General features: G+C 38.1%; 1 protein-coding gene across 4 annotated transcripts in view; it reads right to left on the bottom strand.

Annotated features, from left to right (window-relative positions):
* PSIP1 (PC4 and SFRS1 interacting protein 1) overlaps positions 1 to 21,068 on the bottom strand; it is a 40,900-nt gene extending 19,832 nt beyond the window's left edge. For 3 of the 4 annotated variants that reach the window (XM_024995486.2, XM_024995484.2, XM_024995483.2), the window contains exons 1-5: positions 20,107 to 20,267; positions 16,888 to 16,964; positions 3,315 to 3,453; positions 986 to 1,090; positions 27 to 89 (exon numbers count right to left, since the gene is read on the bottom strand). In XM_024995486.2, coding sequence (XP_024851254.1) covers positions 27 to 89; positions 986 to 1,090; positions 3,315 to 3,453; positions 16,888 to 16,964; positions 20,107 to 20,178 — 456 coding nt within the window. In that variant the 5' untranslated portion in view covers positions 20,179 to 20,267. Of the gene's footprint in view, positions 1 to 26; positions 90 to 985; positions 1,091 to 3,314; positions 3,454 to 16,887; positions 16,965 to 20,106; positions 20,321 to 20,868 lie in introns of those variants that run through there. The other variant, NM_001206476.1, reaches the window with a different exon arrangement.
* Between the last annotated feature and the right edge of the window lie 371 nt (positions 21,069 to 21,439).

The raw sequence follows: 21,439 nt of genomic DNA, 5'->3' as shown, positions 1-21,439 counted from the left end.
TCTCTGTGGTTAAGCTGTAGAATTACCTTTCTCTTCCTCCCTCTTCTGGCAGCTTTTGGAGTGGTTATGTCAATTGCTTTAGTCACATCCTATAAAAAAAAAAAAAAAGAAAAGATGAAACTGATAAATTATGCCACAACTGAAAGAAAATTTCTTAAATTAAAAATCACAAACATGTTTCACTGAAAGAACTAGGGAACTTGTTTGAAATTATAAACTTTGAAAGTCTTAATATTATCATTACGAAGTAAGAGGAATTACTGGTATCTGTCCAAAAAAACAAAAAAATTTGTCAGATCAAATATTAAAGTCACACTTGCTAGTACACTGGGAAGTTTGTCTATTTAAATTTACAAAACATGAATCTTTCTACAGCAGAATCTTCAGTTTTAGGACTGTTAATGTTAAGAGGTGGTCAGGACTTGATCATATAACAATTTTATGAAGCCTAGAAGGGCTAAATAAGTATTCCATTCAGATAATCAAATACGGAGTTGGAAATAAACATAGGTTTCTAAAAATTTGGTTCAATGTCCTTTCCCATACATCCATCTACAACACCTCGCTTTAAAAATATTCCTAACAAACAGTAAGCCAGTCTTTTAGCTGTACCTCATATTTTGCACAGCAAAATAACTTAACAACATCCAAGGTCCTCCTCCCTAGTGGTCCAGTAGCTAAGACTCCGCATTCCCAATACAGGGGGCTTGGGATGGATCCCTGATCAGGAAACTAGATTCCATGTGCTGCAACTAAAGACTCCTTTCCACAGGCTGCAACTAAGATCTGGAGCAGCCAGAAAGTATAAAAACGAAAAAAATATTTTATAATATTTAATATTCACACAAGGAAATAAGTCTTTAATATTTTCCCATTAATTACTTGACTACTTTAAAGATTATTTTCTACTTTGCCACAATCAACTCATTTTACAATTCTTCCTTGCAACAAGATGGATTTAGAATGCAAGAGAAATTAAACACACCTCATTGCTGGCTTTTTCTTCAGGGTCGGTATCTTCCTTTGATACACTTGTTTCTTTTTCTTCAACTTCAACATCAGATGACGCATTTGACTGTTTAGCTGATGCCTATGAACAATCGAATCTATTAGTTTCACAAAATAATTTTATCCCAACTTTAAAATTTGTGCCCATAAAAAATCAAAGCCTGTTTGTAAGAAAGCTAGAAAAGTACCCTTATTTCTGTTGCACAGGATACTTCTAATATGCACAATTTATAAACAGTTTTAAATGCTATTATTCCTGCAACTGACGGATACAAGCTCAGCAGATAAAATGATGAAGCAGAAATTAAAGTACAATTACAAAGTGTCAGTAACGCCTAACGCGGCTCGCTGCGTTAGGCATTACTGACAACAAAGAATACCACCCTGATGTTCTAACGAACATCCAACAAGATACAATGTAAGGTGATTTAGAACAGCAAAGACCTACACTATATTCAACTACTGTAATATTCTGGTTAAAGAAGCTAATCTAAAAAAGTATATCTATCTATCTATCTATATATATTACCAAAACTTTATTTAAGGACCTTGACTGATCTATATTTCAAACTTAGTTTATTTAAAATGCAGATTCCTGAAACCCAAACTTAAGTGATTCTGATTTAACAGACACTGAACGGGAGTCAATAATCATTAGTTTTTAAAAGTACCCCCAGATGAGAAAATACTTGTAAACAGGTGACTTAGGGTCACCTAGAGTTTCAAAATACCAACCAAAATGATGACAACCAGAGGTGAGGGTAAAGCATGTATTTACAAGACGATGGCAATGTAATCCAAACTGTGCACCTTTTTAGCTTCTTCCTTTGGCTAGTCTTCTACACTGTTAACCCTTTTCCTTTTTTGTAAAAAAATCAATGCTGATAATCCACAAATTTTATAAAGGTATTTAAAAAAATGTACAAATGTGTCCAAAATTACTTATAGCACTATAGAGATATTTATAAATTAATGATGGCAAATTTTTGGTGTTTCTTTTATGTAAGTTTGGGCTTGAATGCTTGCACCAAACCCCAGGAATGTGCCATTGAGGATGTTCTGGGCTGGGAACACAGAGTACATCACACCAGCATCATCATTCACACTTAATGTCAAGAACAGAAAATTGTTGGGTTTCATGCACACAACCAACCAAATATTTCACTGTGAAATAGAAAACTCCAAGTATCAACATGTATAATGAAAACTACCTGGAGATTAAGTAGGTAGATGGGAACAGAGAATAGAGTGACTATGCAAGACAATCTGGAGAATGAAAATGACTTTGAAGGCACATTCATAGGATGCATAATCCAAATTAAATCACAAAAAGTTATTTTCAGGAAATAATCAACTCAGTCTCTTGGGACTCCCATTACACAGTCAAGGCAGTAAGGATGGGTAATCATTCATCAGTTCTTACATTTGTGCAACAAACATTTAGTGGTTAACTATTCTCTCCACATATACCAATGCCAGGCACACAGGACACATACAACTTCTCTGTTGATAGAACAAGCCTGTGGCAGTTAACACTAGTACAGAAGCAATTATGATGTAAGTACTGTAACAAATAACTTTTGGGTGCCTAATGAAGGCACTTAGGATCATCTAATGCAGCCCTGTAAAATCAAAAATTTAAATATTCCAGACACAACAGCTTCTGAAGGTTTCAAACAAGAGAAAAAAGCCTGGCACAGACAAAGAACTAAAAAACATATAGATTAAAAGATGCAAACTTGCAAAATTTTCAGTGTGTTGCTATTTTCTTCAGGTTTACTCACACTCATCCAGGTTTTAAAAACTCAAGTCTGAATACATACACACACACACAACACACACACACACAAACCCAGAATAAAAAGGTTTAAAGGCTGCTCTTATAGAAACCAAAAACAAATATGATTTGCACAGTGCTATAAGTATTTTTGTCACATATTTAATTTAACCCACACGAAGTTCATATTCTAATTTTATAGATTTAGCAATTAAAATAAAAAACATATCCTTTTTAGTTATTGAACCTAAATTTAAGAAAACAGTACATATGGCTTTAAATTCAATACATTAAATAAACTTCCAATCAGGATTTAAATAACTGAATATTTCCTAGCTTTCTGAGATCTGTTTGACCACGAAGGCAATATTTTCAGTTATCTAGATATAAAAGTCCAAGGTTCAACTTCACAAAAACTTCATCTGAAATTTACAAGGCTCTTCAATTATTTTTCTATAGCTAGAATACTGATTATTCACCAAAACTGAGTTAAGTAATACTAAACTAAGTTTTATGTAATATGACGCACCTGTTGACTTGAAAATTTCACTTTCGGATTGTTATCTATCTCCCATAAACCTTCATTAAAGCCTTTTCGTTTATTTGGTTTGCCGTACTTTTCCTTATTTTCTGAGTAAGGAAATATGTCCTTTGGGCCTAAAAAAGCACTAAAAAAGGAGGGGGGGAAATATGAGTGTAACGCAATCTCAAATGTAAGTGATTAAATAACACTACTCTATGAACACAATTATCAAAAATTCTTAATCTAAATGCATTAAACATCATACATAAGTTAAAGGGTAGCCACAAATAACTGTTTAATTCCAAACACCTTTATTAAATTCAGTCAGAAATTTAATCCTAGATCCGTAATTCTATTTAAAAAAACACACAAGCTGCACAATAATGTACTGAATGCCACTAAACAGTACATTTGAAAAGGATTAAAATGGTAAATTTTGTGTAATTTTACAAATTTTGCTATAAAAATGAAAAAAAAAAAACAAGACCACATTAATCAATACATTTAAATGAATTCCAACTATACTTTTACTTCAAAGTAATTTGGAATATTATACAACTCAAAACACTGTCAATAAGGTATATGTATGTTTTAATTTTTATTTATGTGTGTAGATTTTTGGAATAAATGTTCAATGTTATTGTATTCAATGAGGGAATCAGACCTTATCACTAGTTTGTTCATTTATGTGTGTATGCACATATATACACATGTACATGTATACACATATTTATTTTAGTCAATTCTTTTATTCATGATAATTGTATTCTAAAATGTCACCATGAACACCGAATTAAGGAAATACTATACCACTGCTGCAGAGGAAAATACAGGGTAGGTTCCTCTGGTCATATTTTTGTCAACCAATCAATATATAACATTGTTTTATGCATTTTTCTGTTTAAAGACACCTTGTTTAATATATATCGGTAATTCATTAACACTGAACTTACAGCCAACAGCTTATGTAACACTTGTTTTCTCCGTAAAGGCATAGCAGTCTTCTTGCACTGAGGAACACTGACCAGCACTTCAGCACCACTTTAGGGTGCTATTATAAACAACAACAGGTTCTTCGCCACCTGATGCGAAGAACTGACTCATTTGAAAAGACCCTGATGCTGGGAAAGATTGAAAGCAGGAGAAGGGGACGAGAGAGGAGGAGATGGTTGGATGGCATAACCTACTCAATGGACATGAGTTTGAGTAAACTCCGGGAGTTAGCGATGGACAGGGAGGCGTGGCGTGCTGCAGTCCATGGGGTCGCAAAGAGCTGGACATGACTGAGTGACTGAACTGAACTGACTGATAAAAAACAAAATGACCAAGGAAAAGGCACAAAAATGCAAAATCCATGACACTAAGCAGACTGCAAAAAGGACACTTGTTTACAGTATGACAGCTGAAACAAGGTAGAGCACAGCCTTCCTTCAGCCTCAGCTAGGAATGCGTACATCAAGTTACTCCATTTTTTGCCACTGCACACAGACAGTACCATGAAGACCCCACAGTTAATGACTCAGGATTACAAGTAATTTCAGTAAGCAGGCAAATTCATAAATATGGAACCTGTATGATGACAATCAACTATTTGTGTGTGTGTGTGTGTATATATATATATGTCTTTAGATATAATCCCTAGAACAAACCCCTTGTTTATCTCCCTAGGTCAGTCAGTTCTGCAGAAGTTTGTCAATCCTATAAAGGTAGATACAGAGAATGTATAAGGTTTTTGCCATAATAGTTGATATATATGTATTCTCCAAAGCAAGAGGAAAATCAAATTACTACTCATTTCCTCTAAAATATGCTACAATTTAAGATTACTAATTATTAATTATGTATCACAAATTCCATATCTGCTGAAATTTTTTAAGAATTAGGGACCTATGACTACAGTTAACATTCTAGTTTAGAATATTTTAAAAGGCTTTAAAATAAAATTTCAACAAGAGACTAAGAGCTCTACTTAAATATGATCAATTATATAAGTCAGCTTTAATTATTATTTAAATTTTTCAGTTTACAAATACTCAAAAGTATCCATGTATTTTAATTGCACATCAGTTAAGGCACACAAATTATCATGATTTCAAGTGATCTAGAAATTCAGATTTTTACTAAGCATTATTCACTCCTACCCGCAATCTAAGCTTAGAAAATTTAACATATTTAGTTAAAACAGTAAAGCAATTTCTCCAGCATAATCATCTCCAAATTCCAAGTAAATGACTTGAATTAAAACTCCATCAAATATACAATATATACTTCTGGTAAACACAAAGTAATTCTCCCTTCTAAAACCTCACAACTTCTATAAGGCTAAGAGATGTTATCAGATTTGGAAGCTGTAAAGACTGAGAAAGTTGGGTACTAAACAGCAATACAGAAAGTCAGACTAATTTATAGTTTGAAATCCCCAAAGGGTTCAAAACTGGTGGCACCATGAACTTCAAGAAGTGGAAGGGACCTTAAAATATTAAATATTTAATAAAATTACAGAAAAATGTCTTAAAACCTCAAACATGGGGCATTTTTAAATGATTCTAAACCAAAACGCTATTCAAAAGAAAAAACTGATTGTTTTGTTGTCCAATCGCATCCGACTCTTGCAGCACACCAGGCCTGCCTCCCTGTCCCTCACCATCTCCCAAAGTTAGTCCAAGTTCATGTCCATTGCATCAGTGATGCCATCCAGCCATCTCATCTTCTGACGCCCTCTTCTCCTCCTGCTCTCAATCACAATTGATCCCATCATGGTATTACTTAGTGTATAAAGGTTTCAGTTAAATTTATATGGATTATTTTTCTTTTCACAAAACAGGTGGTCCCCACTTTGCATGACAAGAGACCACAAAAATGACCATGCAAGGCAATCTTATTGAAAGATAGGAAAACTTACAATTGTTTCATAACCTTCAAAAGTTGTCAAAATATTAAATGCACTATTACTGATAGTGTATAAGGAAATTGGGTTGCCATGCCCTCCTCCAGGGGATATTCCCAACCCAGGGACTGAACCCACGTCTCTTACCTCTCCTGCCTTTTCTGATACATTTACACAAAAACTTGTACGCCAAGTGTTTACAGCAGCACAGCAGCAAAAGTCATTAAAGACCACATATTGTACAGTTCAATTTGTATGAAATACCCAGAATAGGCAAAGTGATTATTGATTCCCAGGACTTCCCTAGTGGTCCAGCGGTTAAGACCCCATGGTCCCAAAGCAGGGAGCCCGGGTTCTACCTCTGGTCAGGGAACTACATCCTATATACTGCAACTAAGACTTTGCATGCCACAAGTAAAGAACCCAAGTGCTGCAACTAAGACCCAGCACAGTCAAATAAAAATAAATTTTTTTTTTAATGATTAATGGTTCCCTATGGCAATACAGGGGAGAGACAGGAGAAACAAGAAGTAACTGCTAATGGGTACAGGGTTTCTTTTTGGTACGATGAAGATGTTCTAAAATTGTACTAAGGGCTATTTAATTCTGGATATACTAAGATCTATTATATGTTTTAACTGAATTGTTTGGGATATTAACATCTTAATAAAGTTGTTAAAATATTTTTCAGTGAATAGCACAGTCCAAAGAAAACAAAAATGATCCAGAACTTTACCAACTACAGATAGCCAGTTTTCACCCACTTGTTTGTAGCATATGTACCTACATAAACATGTAATTTTCATGTATATGCTGCTGCTGCTAAGTCGCTTCAGTTGTGTCCGACTCTGTGCGACCCCATAGACGGCAGCCCACCAGGCTCCCCCGTCCCTGGGATTCTCCAGGCAAGAACACTGGAGTGGGTTGCCATTTCCTTCTCCAATGCATTAAAGTGAAAAGGGAAAGTGAAGTCGCTCAGTCGCGTCCAACTCCTAGCAACCCCATGGACTGCAGCCCACCAGACTCCTCCATCCATGGGATTTTTCCAGGCAAGAGTACTGGAGTGGGGTGCCATTGCCTTCTCCAATGTATATGCTACTGACCCATAAATATTTTTTCAAATTATAATGAACATGTTTTCACATCAACAGTTACTTAACAGCTAAATACTATTTCACTGAATAACTTTCCCAAAATTAATTTGTCTACTGTCGGACCATTTCCTGTATCAAATTTTCTATTATAAAATGTAACTATAATAAATAATGTATTACTCCATCTTTTCACATATTTTCCTAATAAATTCTAAGTAGAACTGCTGCCTCAAATGGTATGTTCAAGACTACAGAGCTCCTTAATGAGATTCAAACAATTATGGTGGATGAAAAAAGAATCCTCCCATGTTGTCACCACAAAAAAGAAAATGACTAATTACAGGACCTGATGGAGGTTGGAGGCCTTAGCTATCGCTATGGTGGTAGGTAAGCATATTGCAATATATAAATGTATCAATTCATGGTGGTAATAACACTGCAATATATAAATGTATCAAAATCAACATATATTAAACTTGTGCGGTATGTATCAATTACATTTCAATTTTAAAAAAATAAGAAGAAAACACATGCACACACAAAAGAATCCTCCCCAGGGATACAATCCCATAGGTTTGGTGAACAGGGATCAGATTAGTTTTTAAGCAGCCATCACTAGTCCCCAAGGGCACAACCTTCTGTAGCTGTAGCTTTGATTCATCCTTCAAAGCTTTCAATTTTTAAATGACATATAAATCTCAAAGAAAATACATTAAAAACAGTAATAGGTTTAGGGTTTTTTCCCCTGAAAAACAGTAAAAATGATGTGCTTCCTTTTAATGTTGTTTAAAAAAATTTTTAAGAAAAAGATATGCATTAATTGAAAGCACATTACCCACCAAATTCCAAAGCTGAAAGGAAAGTTAGGGATCACCAAGATCTTCCTGTTAAAGATTAGAAAACTGAAAGCCAGAAAGATTTACTGATGCAAGCAAGGTTACTGAGCTATTAAATAGCAGAGCCTTCACTCTGTACAATGTTCCCTTAAACAGATTCCCTTTAACCACTGTAATACAGTCTCTGAAACACTGACTTATATATTAATAAAATACTGATGCCATATCCCTATACATATGAACTCAGTTCAAATACCAATTGTCAAAGCCCACAAGGATTAAAGCTAATGGAAAATGTCTTAAGAAAAAGCAAATCATTAACTACAGTATTAATTTTATAATTCTGAAGCAACTTAAATAATTCCAAAGCCTGCAAGTGTGTTTCTTACATGGCATATACCTAAAGTGTGTTCCTGTTTACCCTGATTTTTCAGAATCCAAGTACACATAAAAGCAGTCATCTCTCTAAAGTCACTTTTCTGGAAACAATGAATATACCTTCAAGAACATACACATACATGCCTCAGAAAAACTCAATTACCATACACCTAAAAGAGTCCTTTAAAGCAAACCAGAAGTTGCATATAAAAAAATGGGATAGGGAAATTTATCATGGCTGAAGACTTGAAGCTCAAAACTCATTTAACTGTTGTCAATTAATAATATAATACAGAAACTTATACCTTTTAAAACACTGACTATAACTTGATGTTTCATTTCCCTATTATTAAATCACAAAATATGAAACATACTGTTTTAAACTACATTTTATAACAGCACTCACTACTTTATGACAGAAAATGACTCAATAGACAATTGATACATCTACTATGTGCCAGGAACCTGACAATACAGAGATGAAGAAATAGTTCCTCTCATTATAAGAAATCATACAAACTCCACACCAACACATACAACTATGTCTGTAGTACTGAAATTATATAGAACAACTCAGTGTAGAAGAAAATAAAATCCTATCCTATGATTCATTTTTTCATTCCTTTCTTGTGGATAGGTGATACAAAAAACTGACCAACTAGTAGAACTTTCCCATTCACCTTCACTCCTAATAACTCTATAGTAGGCAGGTTTTGAAACAACCTGTGATGGATAGTTTCAAAGTTCCTAGAACTGAGCATCTAACATCTTTGAATTAAAACAAGTAAGAGCAGTAAAGAAATAAAGTGTCAAAAACACTATCTTCATTTAAAAACGTCTAGACTTTAGAGAGAAATACGTAGACCTGGATGAGAGTATTCCCTCAATTAACAATGATAATTAGTCAGCAAAACAAACTGCACTGCAAACAATCTAATAAGCATACTTACAAGTTGTGGAAAAATAATATGCAACATTATTTTTAATTCCTAATAGTTGACATTTCATGTTTAATACATGCCAAGCACTGTTTTAAGCATCTTTCATGTAGTATCTTATTTGCACCTTGAGTTCTATTTTATTGTTCCCATTGTACAAGGAAGAGAAGGACAAGGCTAAGTAAACCTGCTCAAGGTCATAGAGCAGATAGATAAAAGGCAGGATTCAAAACACTCTTCTGATCCAGCTGTCCTAAACACTATAGAAATGCTAGCTAATGGACAGCAAATTCATCATCAACAAATTGATTTTATCTAGGTCATAGAGCTTTCAGTCTATTACCAAACATTTATTTAACAGCTACTATGTGCTGGGCACTTAAGTAAATAATGATAAACAAGACAGACAAGGTTCCTGCTCTCTAAGCTTTTCACTTGTGGGTGAAGGAAAAGAAAAAAAAATAAAATTTAGTCATCACTGCAATGGAAAAATAAGCATAAAAAAAGAGGATATGAGCTAAGAGCTAAATGACTGAAAATCCGTTTCTCTTTGTTGGGAAAGATAGGTCTTCAGTCAGGAAGGACCTGAGACAACATACATCTGTGTAACAGTAAAAAAGAAAATGTGATGAGGTTGGAGAGGTAAGAATAGACTAGTTCACACAGGGTGTTATAAAACAGCACTTGTGGGGACTCGCCTGGTGGTTCAGTGGTTAAGACTGAGCTTCTACAGTCATCAAGACAATATGGTACTGGCACAAAGACAGAAATATAGATAATGAAACAAAATAGAAAGCCCAGAGATAAATCCACACACCTATGGACATCTTTGACAAAGGGGGCAAGAAAATACAATTGAAAAAAGACAATCTCTTTAACAAGCGGTGCTGGGAAAACTGGTCAACTACCTGTAAAAGAATGAAACTAGAACACTTTCTAACACCATACACAAAAATAAACTCAAAATGGATTAAAGATCTAAATAGTTTCTAAGACCAGAAACTATAAAACTCCTAGAGGAAAACATAGGCAAAACATTCTCTGGCATAAATCACAGCCAAGATCCTCTATGACCCACCTCCCCGAGTAATGGAAATAAAAGCAAAAATAAACAAATGGGACCTAATTAAACTTAGAAGCTCTTGCAAAATGAAGGAAACTATAAGCAAGGTGAAAAGACAGCCTTCAGAATGGGAGAAAATAATAGCAAACAAAGCAGCTGACAAATAATTAATCTCAAAAATATACAAACAGCTCGTGTAGCTCAACTCCAGAAAAATAAGTGACCCAATCAAAATATGGGCCAAAGAACTAAACAGACATTTCTCTAAAGAAGACATACAGATGCTCAACATCACTCATTATCAGAGAAATGCAAATCAAAACCACAATGAGGTACCATCTCACGCTGGTCAGAATGGCTGCTATCAAAAAGTCAACAAACAAAACAAAAAAAAGTCAACAAACAATAAATGCTGGAGAGAGTGTGGAGAAAAGGGAATCCTCTTACACTGTTGGTGGGAATGCAAACTACTACAGCCACTATGGAGAACAGTGTGAACATTCCTTAAAAAACTGGAAAGAGAACTGCCATACAACCCAGCAATCCCACTGCAGGGCACATACACTGAAGAAACGAGAACTGAAAGAGACACATGTACCCCAATGTTCACTGCAGCACTGTTTACAATAGCTAGGACATGGAAGCAACCTAGATGTCCATCAGCAGATGAATGGATAAGAAAGTTGGGGTACATATACATAATGGAATATTGCTCAGCAAAAAGAATGCATTTGAATCAGTTCTAATGAGGTGGATGAAACTGGAGCCTATTATACAGAGTGAAGTAAGTCAGAAAGAAAAACACCAATACAGTATATTAACGCATATATATGGCATTTAGAAAGATGGTAACGATGACCCTATATGAGAAACAGCAAGATACACAGATAGAAAGAAAAGACTTTTGGACTCTGTGGGAGAAGACGAGGGTGGGATGATTTGAGAGAATAGCATTGAAACATATTACCATATGTAAAATAGATGACCAGTCCAAGTTTGATGCATGAACAGGGCACTCAAAGCCAGTGCACTGGGACAACCCAGAGAGATGGGATGGGGAGGGGTGTGGGAGGGGGGTTCAGGATGGGGGACACATGTACACCTGTGGCTGATTCATGTCAGTGTATGGCAAAAACCACAACCAATATCGTAATTAGACTCCAATTAAAATTAAAAAAACAAAAAATAAAAAAAGACTGAGCTTCCAATGCAGGGGGCACAGGTCTGATTTGTGATCAGGGAACTAAGATTCCAACACGCCTTGCAGCACAGCCAAAAGAAAGAATTTAACAACAGCATTTATAGACAGAATTTGGGTGTTTTTGTCTGTTGGTAATGTTAACAAGGAGGTCACTGAAAGGCTCTGGACAGAGAAAATGACATGATCTGACTGAAATATCAAGATCACTCTGACTATATATGAAGAGTAAAAGCTGAGCCCAAGATAGGGACAGGACACTATTCCTAAGAGTAACTGCAGCATGAACTTAAGGTGCCATGCTGCTGCTGCTGCTGCTAAGTCGCTTCAGCCGTGTCCGACTCTGTGCGACCCCATAGATGGCAGCCCACCAGGCTCCCCCGTCCCTGGGATTCTCCAGGCAAGAACACTGGAGTGGGTTGCCATTTCCTTCTCCAATGCATGAAAAGGGAAAAGTGAAAGTGAAGTCGCTCAGTCGTGTCTGACTCTTCTCGACCCCATGGTCTGCAGCCTACCTCCCATGGCTCCTCCGAGTTCTGGAGTGGGGAGCATTGCCTTTTCCATAAGTTGCCATAGAGGAGTGGAAAAAAGCAGATCAGAATGCATGTTAAAGGAAAAGAATTAAGACTTGCTGACTGACTAGATGTGGGGAAGAAACAGATACGACTATAATAAGAAATCAAGGATAACACTAAGATTTTTGGTTCCAGCAAAAAGCACTGAATCTCTGTCAGTCTCATTTACTAAGAATCTGTTTCCAGTATATTAGTTTTATAACATCTAGTAGCCCATCATGTTTGGTATACATAAGAGCTCACTGTTAAATAGTGTTCAAAACTTTGGTGGATAAATTAACTATGAAAGGCGTAAAAAATTACAAAATATCAAATGCTTGTAGCTCAGGAAACGAATGCAGTTACAAAGGGATTCTGCTCTAACTTCACAATAAAAAAAAAATCTTATTTACAAATCAGTTACAAATAACTGGGCTTCCCTGGTGGCTCAGAGAATTCCATGGACAGGAGAGCCTGCCAGGCTCTGTGGGGTCACAAAGAGCTGAACATGACTGAGTGACTAAAACTACTTTTCACTTTTATTAATATCTAGTTTTCTAACTGTCATTTCTTCTTCCATGTTCTTCCTTTCCTATCTTCTTAACTACAGGCTCCTGGATTAAACTCCAACTTATGCAAGTTCCAAACAGAAAGGTTCAAATAACCGCCCTCCCAAATCCTGAGGGGGAAAAAGGCAAACACTCACCGCAATTCAGTTTCTAAAAATTAACCTTAAATACCAAAACGTTAAGTCACCAGACTAATAGATTCAAGAGCACTGCCTTTCCAAAGGTAACAGTGCATTTATGAGATCACTGAGGCACAAAAACTACAAGTACATTTTGAAATGAAAATTTAATATCATTCGCATAATTTTAATTTCCTGAATATGTTCTATTTTTGAATATTAGTAATTCACCATCTTCATTTCCCAGTTAATAATACCACTGTTATGTTATTAACCAAACGATGCTTATGAAAATTTAGTTCTTTGGCACAGTTTCTTTTGCTTTATAATCTACAGATATTTGCAACATAAAAATCCTCATTTTTAAATGTTGAGGAAGGGATGATCATTCTTCTAAATTTAACATAAGAATGACTATGTGTTCTATAATACTATGTATTAGTCACTCAGTCGTGTCCAACTCTTTGCAACCCCATGGACTGTAGCCTGCCAGGCTTCTATGTCCACAGAATTCTCCTTGCCATCTCCTTCTCCAGGTCTATAATACCATAAGGATACATAGAAATTCCAGGGAATGTCTAACTCACACTACTCTGATATAGTTAGTATTCAATCTTCCCATGCATTCCAATTATCTGGAAGGCTATTTAAAATAGACTGCTAGGCTCCACACCTCCATTTCTGATTTAGTGAATCTTAGGTGGGTGGGGTCCAGGAATTTGCATGCCTATCTAAAGTTCCCATGTGCTGTTCCCATGTAGGGTGCAGCTTGACCTGGGACCACACTTTGAAAACCCTTATTCCAATAGAGATCACACAATTTTTCATTAAAAGATACCTTCCCTATTGAATTTATGGAAGTTTTAAATGGTAGATTATCACAGATAATCAGAAACTCATTTTAATTAAATTTATATATTCAAAGTATATTTAACTTTTTATACTCAAAGTAATTATGGTGAAGGCCAACACAGTTCTGAACTCAAAACTGGATTTTATTATTTTTTTTTAAACTGGATTTTAAAGAAGACAATTATGTGGCACTGCATGATGTCATTAATATGAAATGTCAACAATTGGCAAGTCTAGACAGACAGTAAACTAGTGGGTATCTAGGCCTAGGAGGCAGGAAATGAAGAGTGACTGCTAACGGTTATGGAAGTAAATATACTAACACCCACTGAATTTTACACTTTACACAACTTTATGATGTAAATTACATATAAAGCTATTTTTAAAAATTTTTTGGAAGTTCATACAGTAGCTAAGCAATGTTAAACAAATGTTGTCATTGTAGACACTCTTCAGTTCAGTTCAGTCGCTCAGTCATGTCCGACTCTTTGTGACCCCATGAATTGCAGCACCCCAGGCCTCCCTGCTGCTGCTGCTAAGTCATTTCAGTCGTTTCCGATTCTGTGTGACCTCATAGATGGCAGCCCACCAGGCTCCCCCATCGCTGGGATTCTCCAAACAAGAACACTGGAGTGGGTTGCCATTTCCTTCTGCAACGCATGAAAGTGAGAAGTGAAAGTGAAGTCGCTCAGTCATGTTCGACCCTCAGTAACCCCATAGACTGCAGCCTACCAGGCTCCTCCGTACATGGGATTTTCCAGGCAAGAGTACTGGAGTGGGGTGTCTATCACCAATTCCCGGAGTTGACCCAAACTCATGTCCAATGAGTTGGTGATGCCATCCAGCCATCTCATCCTTTGTTGTCCCCTTCTCCTCCGGCCCCCAATCCCTCCCAGCATCAGTCTTTTCCAATGAGTCAACTCTTCGCACGAGGTGGCCAAAGTATTAGAGTTTCAGCTTTAGCATCAGTCCTTCCAAAGAACACCTAGGACTGATCTCCTTTAGAATGGACTGGATGGATCTCCTTGCAGTCCAAGGGACTCTCAAGAGTCTTCGCCAACACCACAGTTCTTTCTTCACAGTCCAACTCTCACATCCATACATGACTACTGGAAAAAACATAGGCTTGACTAGACGGACCTTTGTTGGCAAAGTAACGTCTCTGCTTTTCAATATGCTATCTAGGTTGGTCATAACTTTCCATCCAAGGAGTAAACGTCTTTTAATTTCATGGCTGCAGTCACCATCTGCAGTGATTTTGGAGCCCAGAAAAACAAAGTCTGACACTGTTTCCCCATCTATTTGCCATGAAGTGATGGGACCAGATGCCATGATCTTCGTTTTCTGAATGTTGAGCTTTAAGCCAACTTTTTCATTCTCCTCTATCACTTTCATCAAGAGGCTTTTTAGTTCCTCTTCACTTTCTGCCATAAGGGTGGTGTCATCTGCATATCTGAGGTGATTGGTATTTCTTCTGGCAATCTTGATTCCAGCTTGTGCTTCTTCCAGTCCAGAGTTTCTCCTGATGTACTCTGCATATAAGTTAAATAAGCAGGATGACAATACACAGCCTTGACGTACTCCTTTTCCAATTTGGAACCAATCTGTTGTTCCATGTGCAGTTCTAACTGTTGCTTCCTGACCTGCATACAGGTTTCTCAAGAGGCAGATCAGGTGGTCTGGTATTTCCATCTCTTTCAGAATTTTCCACAGTTTATTGTGATCCACACAGTCAAAGGCTTTGGCATAGTCAATAAAGCAGAAATAGATGTGTTTCTGGAACTCTCTTGCTTTTTCCATGATCCAGCGGATGTTGGCCATTTGATCTCTGGTTCCTCTGCCTTTTCGAAAACCAGCTTGAACATCAGGGAGTTCACGGTTCACGTACTGCTGAAGCCTGGCTTGGAGAATTTTGAGCATGACTTTGCTAGCGTGTGAGATGAGTACAATTGTGCGGTAGTTTGAGCATTCTTTGGCATTGCCTTTCTTTGGGATCGGAATGAAAACTGACCTTTTCCAGGTGTGTGGCCACTGCTGAGTTTTCCAAATTTGCTGGCATATTGAGTGCAGCACTTTCACAGCATCATCTTCCAGAATTTGAAACAGCTCAACTGGAATTCCATCACCTCCACTAGCTTTGTTCGTAGTGATGCTTTCTAAGGCCCACTTAACTTCACATTCCAGGATGTCTGGCTCTAGGATGAGTGATCACACCATCATGATTATCTTGGTCGTGAAGATCTTTTTTGTACAGTTCTTCTGTGTATTCTTGCCACCTCTTCTTAATATCTTCTGCTTCTGTTATGTCCATACCATTATATAATTTTAACTAGAGTAGCACCAGTTTTGTTCAACCTGAACCCAGGTAAACAAGTCTACCAAAATTACTGCAAAGTCTAAACGTAATGTTCAAAACTGGTGAGGTTATATGCTACTTGTAAGGCTATTAAAATATAGGCATGTAGTAATATTATTTTTTCAAAATTAAGAGATACCCCCTGGAGTAATCCTCCGCACCTAGAAGTAAGGGTTCAGTATTCAGCTACAATTTCTAAGAAATTAATTTGCTTCTCCAAATCAGTTTCTGCCCAGAAATCCACCAGGGGCAGCAGAGCAGTAACAGTGGCTCCCAGAATCATACAAATACACAGGAAGGAACTATTCAGATTTCTTTTCACCTTTCCCACAACATACCATTAGTGTGGCTAAAATCACAAAGCCTAAAATAGGGTGTCAGGTCATCACTACAAAAAGCACTAATTACACTAAATATGAATACTGTACACCTTGTTAAAACTTTCCTTACACACTTTCTCATCCATCGGTTATTTTCTGACTGCTGAGAGAATCAATCTATATCTTTTATGATTAAGGACATCTGTACCAGTAAAAGTTAAACCTGCAGTGTGTAATTTAACATAAAAATAAATTTAAAAGGGACACGTGAAGACTTTTTTCCAAGTTCAAAGATGATTTTAATGTTTTGTTACTTTATTATTTTCTCTTAATTAACCCCTACTTGCTTTTCGTTATATACCCAATGAACCTGCTAAATTAACTCTGATTTGCCTTTAGAGCTAAAAGGACTTACGTCTCATGAGTTCCAAAAAAGAAAATCGGTAGTTTGTTTGTGGGTGGTTTTACAGCTCCATCAGGAACTTCATCTACCTAAAAAAAAAAAAATTAGAAAAATTAATATCTTTTAAATCATACACACTTAAACAGACCAGAGTAAACTGAAAACAAGACATCCAAAAGGGTATCTGCTGTGAAATAGACCGGTTCTACAGGTCCACAATCCCTTATCTCTAGTTCTGAAACTCAAGAAGCTCTGAAAACCAATATATTTCTCAAAACTCATGTGATAGCAAAACCTGCATAGAAACTGAAGCTGTTCCATCATTTCTTTTATCCATCTAGCATTTCTACTGATGCTTCTCTGCAGAAATATCATGTTAGATTATCACTTGCCATCCTAGACCTCATCACAGAAAGATGTATTGTATATGGACCACCACTACCATTCTAAAACCCCCAAATTCTGAATGTTCACATAAATCTGGCCCTAAGTACTCCAGATAAGGAACTCTGAATCTGTTCAAAAATTTTAAATGCTATTTATGCAGAGAGGTTATCCAAATACTGGAGTAATGTAAAACCAGACATTAAAAAGGTTAAAGCAGTACTTTTCCAAGTCTGAAACATATACTTATGAAAACATCTTAGACCTACATGGCTGAGTAACATGAGGTTACCTATTCCTTTTTCATTTCTCTTTTAATATTTTAATACTTCTAATTAAGTAAGGAAGACGGTATCAGGTACTGCTATGTCGAACACATCTATAATAGTTGTTACTCTCAGAGTTAAGGCCGTCAGACAGTAGTATTGAGCCATTATTTACTTAAATTTCATAATACAGTTCTAGAAATAGAAATAAAATTAGAAATAAATAGAAATAAATTTCTAATTTAGTCCTTTCAAAATTTCAAAGACATTTCAATTTAAAAAAATCTGTTGAACAAGGGTACAACCAACAGAAGACCTACTATGCTCCTTATGTATGATCATAAAGAAATGGTTTAAGAAAAGACCATGAGGGTGATTTCACTGGTTGGCAGTCTGAAGGTTTCAGCCATCAATAAGAATCATTAGCACCCAACACCTTAGGAACTTAATTTCCTCACCTATAAAGACTGTACCGTCTTTTCGGCTTTGTCACAAATTGCGAAAAATCCTTAGGGGCCTTAAGATAAGGGATACTCCTGTCATCTCAGATCATATGCTTTCTCCCAGCAAACAGCTTTAAAAGTCAATGCAAATGTCTAGCACTTACAGAGTTTAATAAACACAAGGCAATTTTTCAAAAATTGACTTTAGAAATGATTACTGGTACAGGATTACAAGAAAGCACAAGACTTAAAAAGTAACGAAGCTTGGGATAAACAGAAAATGTTAAAATCAAAACTGGAACACTGGTGGTCACTTTCCCAGCTGCGACCTTAAATATACACTCTAAACTCTCTAAAGCAAAGACTTAGAATTCATAAGACTGGAGAAAAGATAGAAAAATGAATACAATTTTAGACACAGACAATATCAAATCTAAATGCAACTGTTTCTAAGGGTAAAAGAGACTAAAGTTTTCCATTTCAATACAAATTGGTAAATGCAGCATTTATTAAATAAAACACTCTGGCCCTCCTGAGGCTACTTTATTTTGCTTTTATTAGCACTGTTAGTCGCCTAACAGACTGAACCATGTGGGAAAGATGATTTAGAAGAGTAATTTTTAAAGCATTTCCATTTGGTTTTAAACTATACTGCTGCATAGAAATTTGAATGAAGATGTATCCCATAACCTCAGACTTTCTAACACCTCAAAATAATCAGGCTCAAACCACAAAAAATGTTCTCTTAGAGGGGCCTTAAACCTTCTCAGTTTGCCTATCCTCCACTTAAACATGAAATAGTTTTTTAGCGCATGACTTACGTACTAAGGATGGGGGGGATGATAAGGAAATTCAGTTTACATCTATTGCTCTGAGAACTTTACAATCTATTTGGAAGTCAAAGAATCCACATAGAGTAAAAGAATCCACATAGAGTTAACAAAGCAAACAGTGTCAAATATACAGACAAAAATTATGATTAAGGATTTTTCCACTAAGACTCCAAGTGAAAAGGTAGACTTAATAGACTAGGGGGAAAAAATTCTTTCCAGGTTGGAAGGAAATCTATAAACCTGACTTACAGCTGGATGGGAAAAATTAAGAAATGGTGAACATTTTACACTTGGATAGCACTCAGCAACTCCATGATTCTTTGTAACCAATGGCTTATTTTTCCTCCCAGCTGACATAATTGAAACTATAGGATTTAATTATCTTTAAGAAACACACTCCTCAAAGAAGAGTAAATCAGTGGAAATTACAGCTTTAGAATATCATGTGTATATTTAAAAAGGCTCTTGAGCTTACTGAGTTCAACCTTTTTCAGGTTCTATCACTATATTAGAAGTATAAAAGATCTTTCTGAAAATGGTGCTTTTTTGAAAGACAGTCTCAATTCCTAAATGTCACAAAAAAATCCTGAGTTCTGAATCACCTCTCTGTACTACATGCGAACCAAGGAATGTGGGTTTACTCTTCCTTTCACCTATGGGAAACAATCAGAGGTGGAACAACTTCTTCAAGGTCATAAGGCAAACTTCACCAATAAAAACTTAAAAACGAATTTTCTAGACTTTCTCTGATGCTACCTTATTGTAAAATTTTCCAGAATACCCAGTCCTAGCTTTCACTGAACCAGTCGATCCAGAAGGCCTCATTAACTATAAAACAGGAAAGAATACCTATGAATTCAATTTAATTCCATACAACCTTTTGACACCCAAGTTTGCATAGATTCCGTTGCTATTTTGGATTTTACTCAAAATTAGGAAAATGTCGCCGATTCTTTACCGTCTGAGCCACCAGGGAAGCCAGTTTTTTTTAAACACAAAATCCGTATTTGTTTTCACCTACAATGGAACATTAATGGCATCATCTTTAAATATTTCCTATTAAGAAAACCTGCCAAAGTCTGTCCACAACCATAGGAAAACACCTAAGTATGCCAAAACACCTGGATTTTTAAATTACACAGAAGATTAGTGGGCAAAAAACTAAAAAGATCAGGTTACAAATGAGACGAAAGGAAAGAGAGGGAGAGAAAGGATACGAGGGGGAGGAAAAAAAAGAGAAAAGGGTAGGAAGTAGGCCTCTGAGGAAGGTAGCACCGCTAAACACGAAGGCTAAAAATCACTTACTCGAGCTGGCCAATGAGGATAACCTTTCATCTTGGCAAAGATGAGGTCCCCAGGTTTGAAGTCGCGAGTCATGTTTCAGGGGCGAGGCCGAGGGTCCGAAGCCCAGGGAGGAGGTGCGGCGGTGCGGACTGCGAGGGGATGCGGGAGGGCGGTCGGGAGCCGCGGCTCCCGCGATGGCGGGAGGGGGAGGATGCCTCGGGGTGCCCCGACGCGCCTGCGAGGGAGAGCACCGAGGGCGGTTAAAGCTCAGAAACCCGGAGGGAGGGGCCGTACGGGGAGCGACGGGGGAGGGGAGGCCAGAGGAGGGGTAGGGGTGGGGGGTGGGAGAGTGAGGGGGAGAGCCGCCTCCCGCTCCTTGCCCGTGAGTGCGCGGCCTCCGCAGCCCAAGAGCTACCCCTCCAGGCTTCGCAAGGTCCACCGCTCGACGACCGAAAAGACGCCACCACCTGAGGCAGAGATGCTTCTCAGTCCCCTATTCCCTTTTCTCCCGCCCCATCGTTCCTCAGTCTTTTTTTTTCTCCCGAAGCTGAAGCCCCAAGAGGGTGGGAGGTCGGCGAGAGGAGGAGGGGGCAGAAAAAAGATGGCAAAAGGCAGGGGAGCGTTGCCCTTCCATCCACACACGGCCTCTCCCACAGCCTTCTTCCCGACGGTCGCAGCCCCGGGCCGAACCTCGACTCCCCGGCGGGCCTCGGCCACTTCCCAGCTAGAGCCAGGAGTGAGGCCACCGAGGGGGGGCGGGGCGAGTCCCCGCCGCCCGCTCACCTGCCGGGGCCGCGGGCGCTGAGGCTGCGGTGGCGGGCCGGCCGCCTCCGTCCGCGTCCACGCAAGCCACCTGCGCCACCAGCTGCCGCAGAGCCGTCTCAACGGCTCCGAATAACAACCGCCGCCGCCGCTGCCGCCGCCGCTGCTGCGCTGCTCCCGCGCGGCTCCCGCTCGGCGCCCGCTAGCACTGGGGCGGGACCAATTGCTCGCCGACGGAGGGGGAGATAACGCAGCACCCGCCAAAGGTGTGTAGCCTCGACACGGAGCTTCAGGAGACCCTAGATCCCCAAGTTCGCTTTTTCCTAACGTTTGCAGCCTGATGGAGAGAGAGACGGGTGCGAAGAACAAAGAAGTGGGTGCAAACAGTTCGGCCCGCTGTGGCTCCCCCCTGCGGTTTGCGGAGTGGTCGGGCCCGGCCCGCCCCTGCTGGCTGCTCTGCGTGTGTGTATTTGTATGTGTACTGTATGTAAAAGGCGGGGAGGGAGGAAACGATTGTTGTGGACTGGCTTTGGGGGCGGGTGTCCGGGCCTCCAGCCCTCGGCTGTGTGTTAGAGAGAACCTGGCAGCCGAA

Source organism: Bos taurus, chromosome 8, assembly GCF_002263795.3.
Source record: "Bos taurus isolate L1 Dominette 01449 registration number 42190680 breed Hereford chromosome 8, ARS-UCD2.0, whole genome shotgun sequence".
NCBI classification, from domain to species: Eukaryota; Metazoa; Chordata; class Mammalia; order Artiodactyla; family Bovidae; genus Bos; species Bos taurus.
The sequence above is the reverse complement of the archived record's forward strand: the minus strand, read 5'-3'. Positions and strand labels throughout refer to the sequence as shown.